The sequence below is a fragment of the Lupinus angustifolius genome, chromosome LG15 (assembly GCF_001865875.1).
Source record: "Lupinus angustifolius cultivar Tanjil chromosome LG15, LupAngTanjil_v1.0, whole genome shotgun sequence".
NCBI classification, from domain to species: Eukaryota; Viridiplantae; Streptophyta; class Magnoliopsida; order Fabales; family Fabaceae; genus Lupinus; species Lupinus angustifolius.
Genome location: NC_032023.1, coordinates 11,950,606 through 11,962,623, shown reverse-complemented (window position 1 = coordinate 11,962,623; position 12,018 = coordinate 11,950,606). Strand labels below are relative to the sequence as shown.

The 12,018-nt window shown below is 28.1% G+C and overlaps 1 protein-coding gene across 1 annotated transcript; it reads right to left on the bottom strand.

Annotated features, from left to right (window-relative positions):
* LOC109327555 (amino acid permease 3-like) lies at positions 788 to 11,140 on the bottom strand. The gene is made up of 6 exons (XM_019560737.1): positions 10,945 to 11,140; positions 10,550 to 10,783; positions 9,139 to 9,232; positions 5,320 to 5,534; positions 1,562 to 1,692; positions 788 to 1,492 (listed from the first exon to the last, which is right to left on the bottom strand). The coding sequence occupies exons 1-6, from the start codon at positions 11,045 to 11,047 to the stop codon at positions 845 to 847; spliced, it is 1,425 nt and encodes a 474-aa protein (XP_019416282.1). The 5' UTR covers positions 11,048 to 11,140; the 3' UTR covers positions 788 to 844.

Below are 12,018 nucleotides of genomic sequence, written 5' to 3'. Positions count from 1 at the left end.
GGGTTAATAGCTTCACCCTAAAAAAGATCATTTTAAGGATTTGAAATTTTGAACCTATGATTTCGGAGTGTTATTAAATTCACCTTGGACTATCTTTCCGATCAGAAAAAGACCACTTGATTGGTCCATTAGAAATCAAACCATTGATCGGCCTGAGTTCATTTTATATGCATTGCTCCAAAATTGGTGTGAACTGATTCGGATTGGTCAATTTACAATTTAATCATAAAACAGATGGGCCCTTTGGCACTTGGTTGGGCCAGCGAGTTAGTCAACTTTTTTAAAACTTAAAGGTGTTTTGAGGGGGCAAAGATCAATATTTCCAGTTCTTTCTCTAGTTGGTAGTCTCAACTATTGGGACCAAGGTTTGATGGTTGTTTTATGTATAATTATAATTAAGTTTTTTAATTATATAATCATAATTTAAAATATTAAAAATAGATAGGCATGTTCAGGCTAAATAACTTTTCTGAAGACTAAATCTTAAATTGTAGAATTGTAAACTTCATTTGTGAACTTTTTATTATTGTAAACTTCATTTGTTAACTTTTTATTATTGTAAACTTCATTTGTTTATCAAACAGGTCAAGTTTATGTGTATAGGTTGTTTGGTTTACTTTCAACCCTAGACATGAAGAAAAATGTCAAATTATATTTAGTGGACTTAGAAGGATGAAAATCAAAGGAAGGGGAAGTCATATATCCCAGAAGGTGAATTGTGAACAAGTAAATATATGTTAAATAACATGTAAATTGGAAAGCTGTAACAAGATAATGATACAAACAATAACTATCAATGTCAAACATCTGCATGGAGGCAATAGTACTCAGTAATTACATCTGTTTAAGAGCCTACGCTAAATGGTTTGTAGTCCTTAAGATCTAGTATGATACCAACCACTGAGCCAACAGTAGCCACAGCAGACACAATCAAACATAACACACTCAAAATTTGAAGAAAAACCCATTTCCTACTCCATTTTGGGATCTTCATCTGTAATATATACATCTCCACAGGGAAGTAAACTGTTAAAGGCCAAAAACCCAATGCTCCAATCAGTCCCAGAACATCATTAAAGAAAGGAATCAACATTGATATAACAGTTGTTGTGATAACAAACACTGTCCTCCAAACCAACCTAAATAAATTTAGATTGTAAGGAGAAAGGCCAGGAATTGGAATCTTGAATGTTTTGTTATCAATTTTGGGCCATTTTTTTGATGCCTCTTTCTCAACAAATGCAAAGAGTGGTTGTACAAACACTTGGTATCCTCCAACAAGGTGAATTGCTATAGCAGCATTACCAATATCAATAAGCCAATATGGGTTAGTGAAACCAAGTCCAGTTAATACATTTCCAGGTACTGTGTCTCCAAAAGCAGCATACCCAGAACAACCACAAAGCAAATAAAAGAATGTGGTTGCTAAAATGCTTATATTTGTAGCCTTCTTTATTGTTTTTACTTCAGATGGTGGAGATTTTATAGTATCCTGTGTAGTCAGAATAATTAGTTCATGTTTTCTATATATAAAAAAGTTGGGCTGAAAATAGAGAAGTACCTGAATTTCAATGAGGATCATTGAAAATGAATAGGCAAAAGCTATATTACCAAGACCTTGAAAAATTCCCCATACTTTTCTTACATCTCCAAAGCTTACTCCAGTGAGAGTACCCTTGAAAGTACGGTTTTCTGTTTATGAAACAAGAAAATAGGCTAAATTGCAAGTATTTTTTTGCTTCCATTGTATATAAATTGTCAGAAAAAAGTTGGTAGTTCAAAACAAACAAAAATGTATCTTACTGCATTATCTACCACTATTTATATTTAATAGTAATCGAAGTCTTCAAAAAGAATAATACAAATAAACACTGAATAATGTATTGAGTGTATACAAATATTTTAATGTTATATACAATTTATAAGTTTTCACAAACATCATAAATTTTCCTTCATTTGGTTCTAGAGAGAAAAAAGACGCAAAGATAAGAGAGAGAAATATGATAGAAATTAATGTAAATCAAGGGGGACAACCTATGATTTGTGGATGACAATCTTATAATTAGGAGAGTCACTTGGAGTTCATATTCTTGGAAAGAAATTATGAAAGTTTTTAGTTTATTTATTTTTTTGCTTAAGTTTAATAAACGAGAATTTATTCTCATGGGTAGTCTTAGGATTTAATTATGTCCTATGAGTTATTTCATTTAAATGTTCAAGTGTTTATTTCAATTATTCATGTAATATGGGTTGAGAAATTAATTGAAAAAGATAATGTAGAGATAAAGATCTAAAATTCAGCAAGCTTGATTTATGAGAATTAATCTCATATTCTTGCTTAGAGATAATGTGAAGATTAAGTTGATTTAATCATCACAATTCAGCCAGCCACAAGTCAAATTGAATTTGGCAACCTTTGGCATTGGAGATCAAACAAAAACGTGGAGATCAAGTCAAGCAAGCAATTTCAACTCAACCAACCTAATTTGATGCACATAATCAGTTAAGATCTTATCTACATGATTAATTAGGAATTTTATTTTGTTTATTAGAAAATAATTAGGATTCTATCTTAGTCTTATGTTTATTCAGCAAGGGAGATTGCCTATTTGTATTTTATTTGATCATTAATAAAAGTAAAGTTTAATTTTGAGAAAACCATATGTTTATTTTAGTTGAGAGAATTCTCCTAAAAACCTCAATTGTTGATTGTGGTCACCATTGATGAATTCTTATCAAACTTCCTAGCTTTTGGCGAATAACACTAGCTTATCAAACATTCTTGCTTGTGGTGCTTCCCCTTCTAATCTTTTACATTTCCCTCACCAAAACAACCCCAAATTCCACATAATTCACCGAAACCGAATTACAACTTAAAAAACTCAAGATTTCAAGTTAAAACAATCCTAATTCTAAGGCAGTCCTCTTGAGATTGTCATCAAGTGGTCATCAGAGCTAGTTTTAGCTTGAAACCCAAGTCATGGCTGAGGAGGCCAACCAAAGGACAAACATCTTCCATTCTATGTGTTTGGTCCAAGGAAATGTCTGTTTATTAAGTATTGATGGTAGATGTACCAACATGGTTAGTTTAAGGTTAGTTTCAAAACTAAACCTTGCAGCTAAACCACATCCCACTCCTTACCAACTACAATGGTTAAGTGAGATTGGGGAGATTATTGTGAACCAACAAGTGGAGGTTCCCTTTTCAATAGGGAAATATGAAGGTGTAGTTCTTTGTGATGTGGCTCACATGGAGACCAGTCGTATATGTTTGGGTCATCCATGGAAAATGGACAAGAGAACCATCTATGATGGATTCTCAAAGAAATACACTTTTTTCACCAAAACCGAAAGGTGGTGTTATGTCCCTTATCTCCTGCACAAGTGGTTGAGGATCGGAAGATTTTGAAAAGGAGAATTGAGGAGGAGATAAAGGAAAAGTTGTGCAAAATTGAGAGTGAAAAGAAAAATGAGGAGAAAAGAGTCATTGGAAGAAATAGGAACATTAGTGAAGAGGAGAGAAATTTGCTTATCAAAAAAAGTAAGGTTGGGAATGTGTTGAGTCCAAAACAGCTCCTACCCCCACTCCAAGGTGAAAAATTGTTTTTTACCACTAACAAATCTTTGTCTGATTTTGTTCAAAAAAAATTGCAAGACATTGGAGTAATCTTCCTTAAGGAAGAAACACCTGATCATCCACCCTTATGGGGGGCTAAATTTTACATTGGTCAAGTTGTTCCTATAGATGTGATGAGGACAAGGCATGAATACTCAATTATTATAGTGTTTTCTAAAGATGCACATTTTTTAACAACAAATATTATGGTTGCTTTTCTTCTTATTGGATTATTTATCAATGGTATGACCAATGATAAATATGTGGAGAGTTGTTTCAAACAATTCAAGAAGATGATATTTGATCTAGGAGATAATGGTGCCTCAAATTTGAGAACAAATATTTTTCAAGAAAGAGGGTATGATGTAAACCAAGGGCAACTTATAATTTGTGGAAGACAATCTTATAATTAGGTGAGCCACTTGGAGTTCATATTCTTGGAAAGAAATTATAAAGTTTTTAGTTTATTTATTTATTTGCTTAAGTTTAATAAATGAGAATTTATTCTCATAGGTAGTCTTAGGATTTAATTCTGTCTTAGGAGTTATTTCATTTAAATGTTCAAGTGTTTATTTCAATTATTCATAAAATATGGGTTGATAAATTAATTGAAAAAGATAATGTGGAGATAAAGATTTGAAATCCAGCATATTTGATTTATGGGAATTAATCTCATATTCTTGCTTAGAGATAATGTGAAGATTATAATCATCACAATTCAGCCCGCTATAAGTCAAATTGAATTTGGCAACCTTTGGCATTGGAGATCAAACAAAAACGTGGAGACCAAGTCAAGCAAGCAATTTCATCTCAACCAACCTAATTTGATGCACATAATCAATTAGGATCTTATATTAATTAGAAATTTTATTTTGTTTATTAGAAGACAATTATGATTCTATTTTAGTCTTATCTTTATTCAGCAAGACAGATTGCCTATTTATATTTTATTTGATCATTATTAAAAAGTAAAGTTTAATTTTGAGAAAACCTTGTGTTTATTTTAGTTGAGAGAATTATCTTAAAAATCTTCATTATTGGTTGTGGCCACCATTGAGTTCTTATCAAGCTTCCTAGCTTATGGTGAATAACACTAGCTTATCAAACATTCTTGCTTGTGGCTTCCCCTTCTAATCTTTTCCATTTCCCTTACCAAAACAACCACAAATTCCACATAATTCACCGAACCAGAATTACAACTTAAAAAACTCAAGACTTCAAGTTAAAACGATCCTAATTCTAAGGCAGCCCCCTTGAGATTGTCATCAGAAATTGTGTTTTTTTCTCATTTGGTTGAGAAGAGAGAAGAGGTAGAAAGAGTAAAAGGATGTGAGTCCCACAAAAATTTCTTCTCACCAAATACGGAGAGAAAGTTGAGTAAAAATGATTAATTGTGTGAAATGATATTATGACCTTGAAAATCATTCATTTTAGGCAAATATTTTTTTATTCATAGGCTATTTTTGTCATTTGAAATATAAGCTCATTTTTCTCTTCTCATGTTCTCTTTCTTTTTCCTTTCACTCATACCAAACAATATAAAAACTCACCATTTTCCTAATATCTTTCTTTCTTTTAATAATTTCTCACATGATTATTTCTTCTCAATTTCTTTCCCAGTCAAACAAAAGGAAATTAAACAAACAAAATATTATTAGAAGGAATAAAAAACTTGTAAGAAGAAATTAAAGTAGGAATATAACCTGCAACCTTAGCAATTCCAAGACCAAGAGCAATTGTGGAATAGGTGTATGACATGATTGCAGCAACAATTGAGAGCCACCATATTTCATGAATATTTGGAATTTGAGAGAAGAAAATTTGGACTATGCCAAAGCCTATCATGAATGGATTTGCTGACACATGACATGGGTCTGCCCCCTTAGAATCGTGGAAACAGTTAGACCTTTTTATTGCCCTGTTAACCCAAATGAGCTAGGTTAATTTCTTTTTGAGAAAATAATGTATGTACAGATCAGTGTATTTATATATTATATATCAGTGTATAAATTTTATATATTATTATTATATCATCTACTATTCATGTTTTATCATCTTTACTATTAAAAGAAACAATACAAATCAATAATTAATGATATATTAACTGTGTATAAATCTTTATTATGATATTACATATATATTACACACTTTAAAAATAAACTATCAACCACAATCTTTGCATTAGAAAGAAATATGTCTATAATTATATTATACTAAACAATACAAAGCTTTTTTTCCTTCATATTAACCAATCAGGTATCATCATATCATTGAAAACATTTAACATGGATATAAAAAACAACTTAAAAGTCATATATAAGATAATGCATGAAGCATCACAAACTTTATACTAATAATGCATCAAAACATTAAACTAAGAAATAGGGGATACGATAATCACATTTCACAACTATCGGGAGTGACACATTTATTTCCCTTAAACCGACATTTATTCTCCATAAACCCTACTTCATAGAGTGGCAAATAAATATCTAACATTAAAATACTATATTTGTTTTATTATGTCCTTAAGCATTGAAGACGTCCTAAAAAATTAAACCAATGGGTGATGTCTTGTTGCATCGTGCTACTTGCCAAGAAAAAATTACATTTCAATATTTTCATCCGTCCAATTATTAACTAAAGAAATTGAAATGAGAATTAAGGTAAGAGAGAAAAAATATATATACTGAAAATATATGATTTTGATATACTGTCAGTATATTATCCACTATTCATGTTTAGTTATATTGACTCTTCAAAAAAATAATTCAATTAAATGGTAGATAATATAATAATTATATATAAATCTTTAAACTAATGATATATAGATATTATACTCTTGAGCTAATCATGATTATGGTTAACTCAATTAGTATGAAAATTATAATGGATGAGAATTTAACCAATAACAATTGGTTGGATTGATTAAAAAATTGACCCATTGTGTTGAGAAGGTTTTGAGGTCTGTCTAACCTTGGTGAGCTCATAGAATCCAACTTACCTAAATTTATTTAAACAAAAATGGGAATTGCTGAAATATTTAATTATCATAACATTTTTCAAATAAACAATAGGCTAACCCAATAAGCTAATTCAGTAAGAAATAATTTTACAAGAAACACAATTAGTACTGATAGTAACAATAAAGTATATTATAAAGAATAAAGTAGTGTCGAAAAATTGCTGATAGGTACCAAATTTGCACCTAGAATTAAGGGATATATTGTTACTTGTTTCAAAATATTTAAGATAAAAGATTTCTGCTTCAACTAATTATATACAAGTTTTTTCGAATATTAGGTGATAAACTACAATTATAATTCAACCGATAATAATGCTAACACAATTCTTTATCTTCTACAGTTTAAGATATTAACATATATTAAGAAATCATTAATTACAATTTTATTGTATTTTTATTAAAATGTTCATATTATTTTCTTGAAAAATATATGATTCTGTAATTAATTCATAGCATAAAAATGTCGGTATGATTATTTAATGAGTAAAACTGGAAAAACATCTAAACTAAATCCTAAAAATCTAAAACTACAAAAACTTAGAAGAAAAATAAATAAAAATCTAAAACTACAAAAGATAAAGAATAAAGGGAGTAGTTATATTATAAATTACCAATTTCCAAAAGCATAGTCAACTTTGGTTTTAGGTGGTCAAATCAGTTTTTGACTTTTTCTAAGCTATTTAACTCAATCTAACTATAACCATCCAAGTAATTAAATGAATTAAAACCATAATAAGGGTTTGATTCATAATTATATGAACTAAAACCATAATAAGGGTTTGATTTATGATTATATGAACTAAATAGTAAGTGTTCCATTAATAAATATATGAACTAAAATCATAATAAAGGTTTTATTTATAATTATATGAACTAAAACCATAATAGGAATATGATACATGATGACTAGTGTATAATAGAAACTTCGTGTTCACATTCTTATCGTAAGATATTAAATAATTAATTTTTATATATTTTATTTTGTAGAATTAGAATGTCTTGTTTTATATTGTACATACTTTATATTATACCTTTTTGTCTTTATTAAAAAATACAACTTATAATTAATGTGTTTGAGGTGATTATATAGGATTATATGATTTTTTTTTGTAGAAATTAAATAATTTGAAAGGAAAAATTAGAATATATAAATTACATTATAGTGAGGGTTACATCATATTTTGGCTTTATTATAATATAGATATAGAAGTATAGATATCAACTAAAATAATAAGATTAGATTAATAATTATATGAACTAAAACCATAATAATGGTTTGATTCATGATTATGTGATGTAAGAGTTTGATTAATAATTATATGAACTAAAACCATAATAAAGGTTTGATTCATAATTATATGAATTAGAACCATAATAAGAGTATGATTTATGATGATATGAACTAAAACCATAATGGTTTGATTAATAATTATAGGAACTAAAATCATAATATGGTTTGATTCATAATTATATGAACTAAAACCATAATAAGGGTTTTGTCCATGATTATATGAGTTCAAAATGGTATTTTACTCCAAAATGGTGAATTGTTATTAGATTGTGAGACCATTATAAGAAAAAAATGTGAGTTACATAAAAATAGAGAGAATAGTCAAATAGTGTAAACAATTATAAAATGAATTGTAGGACTCATTTAAGATATTGATTACATGCCCTTAGCTTAAGTGTCTTGCGCCAATAAAAAAAAATACATTTCAATTGGGTAATATAGACAAATCCGGGATTCTCCCATGGATTAATAGTACCTAAGTCACTATTTCAAAGTTTTAAGTACCAAATCCAAAATGGGGAAAGTTGTAAAAAATGTATGTGTATTTCCCTCTGAGATAGCACATCTAAAATTAGTGAATATGTAAAATAAGAAAATAGGATATATACACAATGAGGAAGATTACCTCAAATTAGATTATACTAGTTATACTTAATCTCAATTATTTATTTTCTTATATCCAACGGACCAAATGTGTGAGTGCAATAAGTTATTTAAGATTTCTTTTTTCTCTCTCGTCATTTATTGCACTCACCTATTTGGTTCATTGAATTTAAGAAAATAAATAATTGAGATTAATTATAATTAATGTAATTTAATTTGAGTGTAACCAAATCTTTCATCATTCACAATAAATTTAATTTAAAACATAAAACATAGGAGAATTTTAAGCATTGATTATTCGGTGGTAAATATGTATTTCAATGATAAAGTTATTTCACTTTTTAAATTCAAAAGGGGTGATGACTAAATCAACAATTACAAGATAAAACTGTCAAGTTAGGTATTTAAAAACTAGAATCAAGTAATTCCACTTAAATCTGATTTCTATACACGTATCTAATAAAATCGTTTAAAAGATAAATAATCATTACCTTTAACTTATATTTAATTACTTTCTAACTATACTATGTTAGCTGTATTTAATAAAATAATAATAATTTGTGGAACTAATGATTTCAAAGTAACTATAGGTAATTAACTCACATCATGCTGATAGAAGCTCCAATTGTGTATCCTATTGCAGTGCCGAAAAGATTAGAGTACTGTGCTATCCCACACCATGTTACATTCCATCCACCTAGGAAACAAATAAAAATATATTATATATTAGATATCATTCATATTTAATTATTATTGACTTTTAAAAGAAAAATAATCGAAATGAATAATAAATATTAGAGTAATTGTACATAAATATTTACACTGAATATGTGTACATATTAAATATTACAAAAGGGCTTTTTCTTCTCATTTTTAACAAATCCACCCATAAACATGTGAATTTGATTTGTAAGGTGACAAAGTGTGCTGATGTTGTAAAAAATAAATCATTTTATAGTAAAGTAAAAAAAATAATGATATTCATTAAGAAAATGAGATAAATCACATTATTAGTAAGTTATATTGATTATCATTTATAATATCAGTCTTTTTACTTTTTATTAATTAATTGATTAAGAATTTGCAAATTGATAAATCTGGTGGTAAAAAAAGTTTGGTTTTATTTTTGGCAAATAAAAACTTCAGTTTCATACACAGTAGGACACTGGTCCTCGAAATTCAACAAAAAGAAAGAACTCACGTCCATTTAAGAAAAAGAGGAAGAAGGCATATATTTGAATAAAATTACACAAATGTAATTTTAATTAAAAATACACAAATTTGAATAAAATCACTTATGTCCTACTAATTAAAACATTACACTCACTTCCTAATAAGAGGTCAATGTAATTGCATTCACCTCCCCTCCAACAATAGAGTGAAAGTATAATATGTGCATATAAATTTAAAGATTATTTATGTAAATGTAAAAAAAAGTAATTCCTATAGTTTCAATAAATCTATGATATCAATCTAATTTACCCTTTTCATAATTATATTACGAGTAAACTACTCTGATACTCTTTGAGTTGTAGTAAAATTTATCTCTCATTTTTTACACCTACATAAACCCTCTATTTTTTATACTTTCATTATACTGATGACTCCTACACGAGAAATAAGTGTAATATTTTAAACAAAATATGATAAATGCAATTATGTTAAACAAAACATGGTATGTTAAACAAAACATGGTATGTTAAACAAAACATGGTATGTTAAACAGTCCCAATAATATATGAGTTGATACCTCTTTATTATTTTTGGTTCATTACAATATAATATAACAATATAATATAAGATCGATTTAAACAATATCTTTGTAGAACTGTTGATGCATTTTATAACAAAAAATAATGAATATACATTGATTCGTATATTATTTGTACTTGTCTCTACAATATATCATATTTTGTTTAACTTAACATGTAATAAATGTATAAAATCTAGGGATTTGTGTAAGTGTAGAAAATGAAGATTTAATGTAATTTACACTTATATTATTATATGTTACCTAGAATGGAGCTAACGGCGTTCATGAATGTATAGTTTCTTGGTCCAGTAATGGGGTCTCCGGTTCGATAACAATCGGCTAGAATTAATGAAGTGTACCATGTGACAACACTGAAAAATAACATCACAACAATACCAGCAACCCAACCCATCTGTGCTATGGACCAAGCTAAGGACACTACCCCAGATCCTATAACTGCTGTTATTATATGAGAGCTTGTAATCCAAACGCCTCCTGCATCAATTTCAATCATAAAAATAAAATTAATGATAAAGATAATTAAAATTCAGATACGAAATTCATGTATATAGAAACACGATATTAGTCATATGTTCTACAGAAGAAGAGATACTAGAAAAAAACAAAATTATGATGATGTATAAATTAAGGTGTACCTGTTCGTTTAGGACGGCCATCATCATCATAGTATTTAGAATCAATTAGTGAATCAGCACCTTGACGGTGGCTAAGGTTGGTTTCGAAAGTGTTTTCAACCATGGCTTTACAAAAATCAAAATCAGAGGAAATATATCATGCACCAAAAAATGAAAGAAGTTGTTAGGAATATATTGCAGCACCCAGAAAGGTAATTTATAGTGAGTTGTTGACAAAGATCAGTTTCAACTTTTGATGTGGTGGGAACAGTGGCAAGTGACCAATTGTTTTTTGAAAAAAATATATATATCTTTTCACAGTGAGAGTAAGGAATTGTAGGGTATGTAACTGTTTATCCCAATTAGTAGCTCCTAGAATTTTTGACATTTTGTTATTTTAAGAATTTACACCACTAAACTAACATTTTATTTGTAGCACTGAGAGATATTGATATAAAGTTCAGGGGTAGCTATATTTAATTACAATTTATAATTAACCTTATTCGAGTAACAAAAAAAAAAAGTTTTATAATAATATATTAATCCTAAATTACAATAACAATTATATAGATATTAAGGGAAAAATGTATTTTCATGTGAAAAATATTTTTTTTATTCTTTTTTAAAGACTTAAGCTCGTCTAAATTAGAGGTAAACTTTTCATTTATTTCCTTTTCAATATAAATTACCATGTTGCATGTAATAAATTAATCATCTTTTGTCTTATTATATAATTTTGTTTGGTTATTTTTGTTGCAAAAAATAATCTTAATGTAGTAGCTAAATCATAATAGTTAACAGAAGACGAATAATTCAATCAAGCAAGTAATATGTATTCATTTTCTCATATGGTTGAGTTTTTAAAATATGAATAAATAACAACATCAAGAATAGAATGTTGAAATTGACATCAATTATAAATCTTCTTTTACTCATTAAAATTCATAAAGCAGAATTTTTACATGAATACATATGTTATAAATATTAATTGATTTATAAATATGTTTAGTACTTTTCTTTTTGTGAAGTTGTTTTTATTTATTGTTTTACACCCTAGATCCTATCACTGTGTTAACTGTTATTTATTGTTTTACA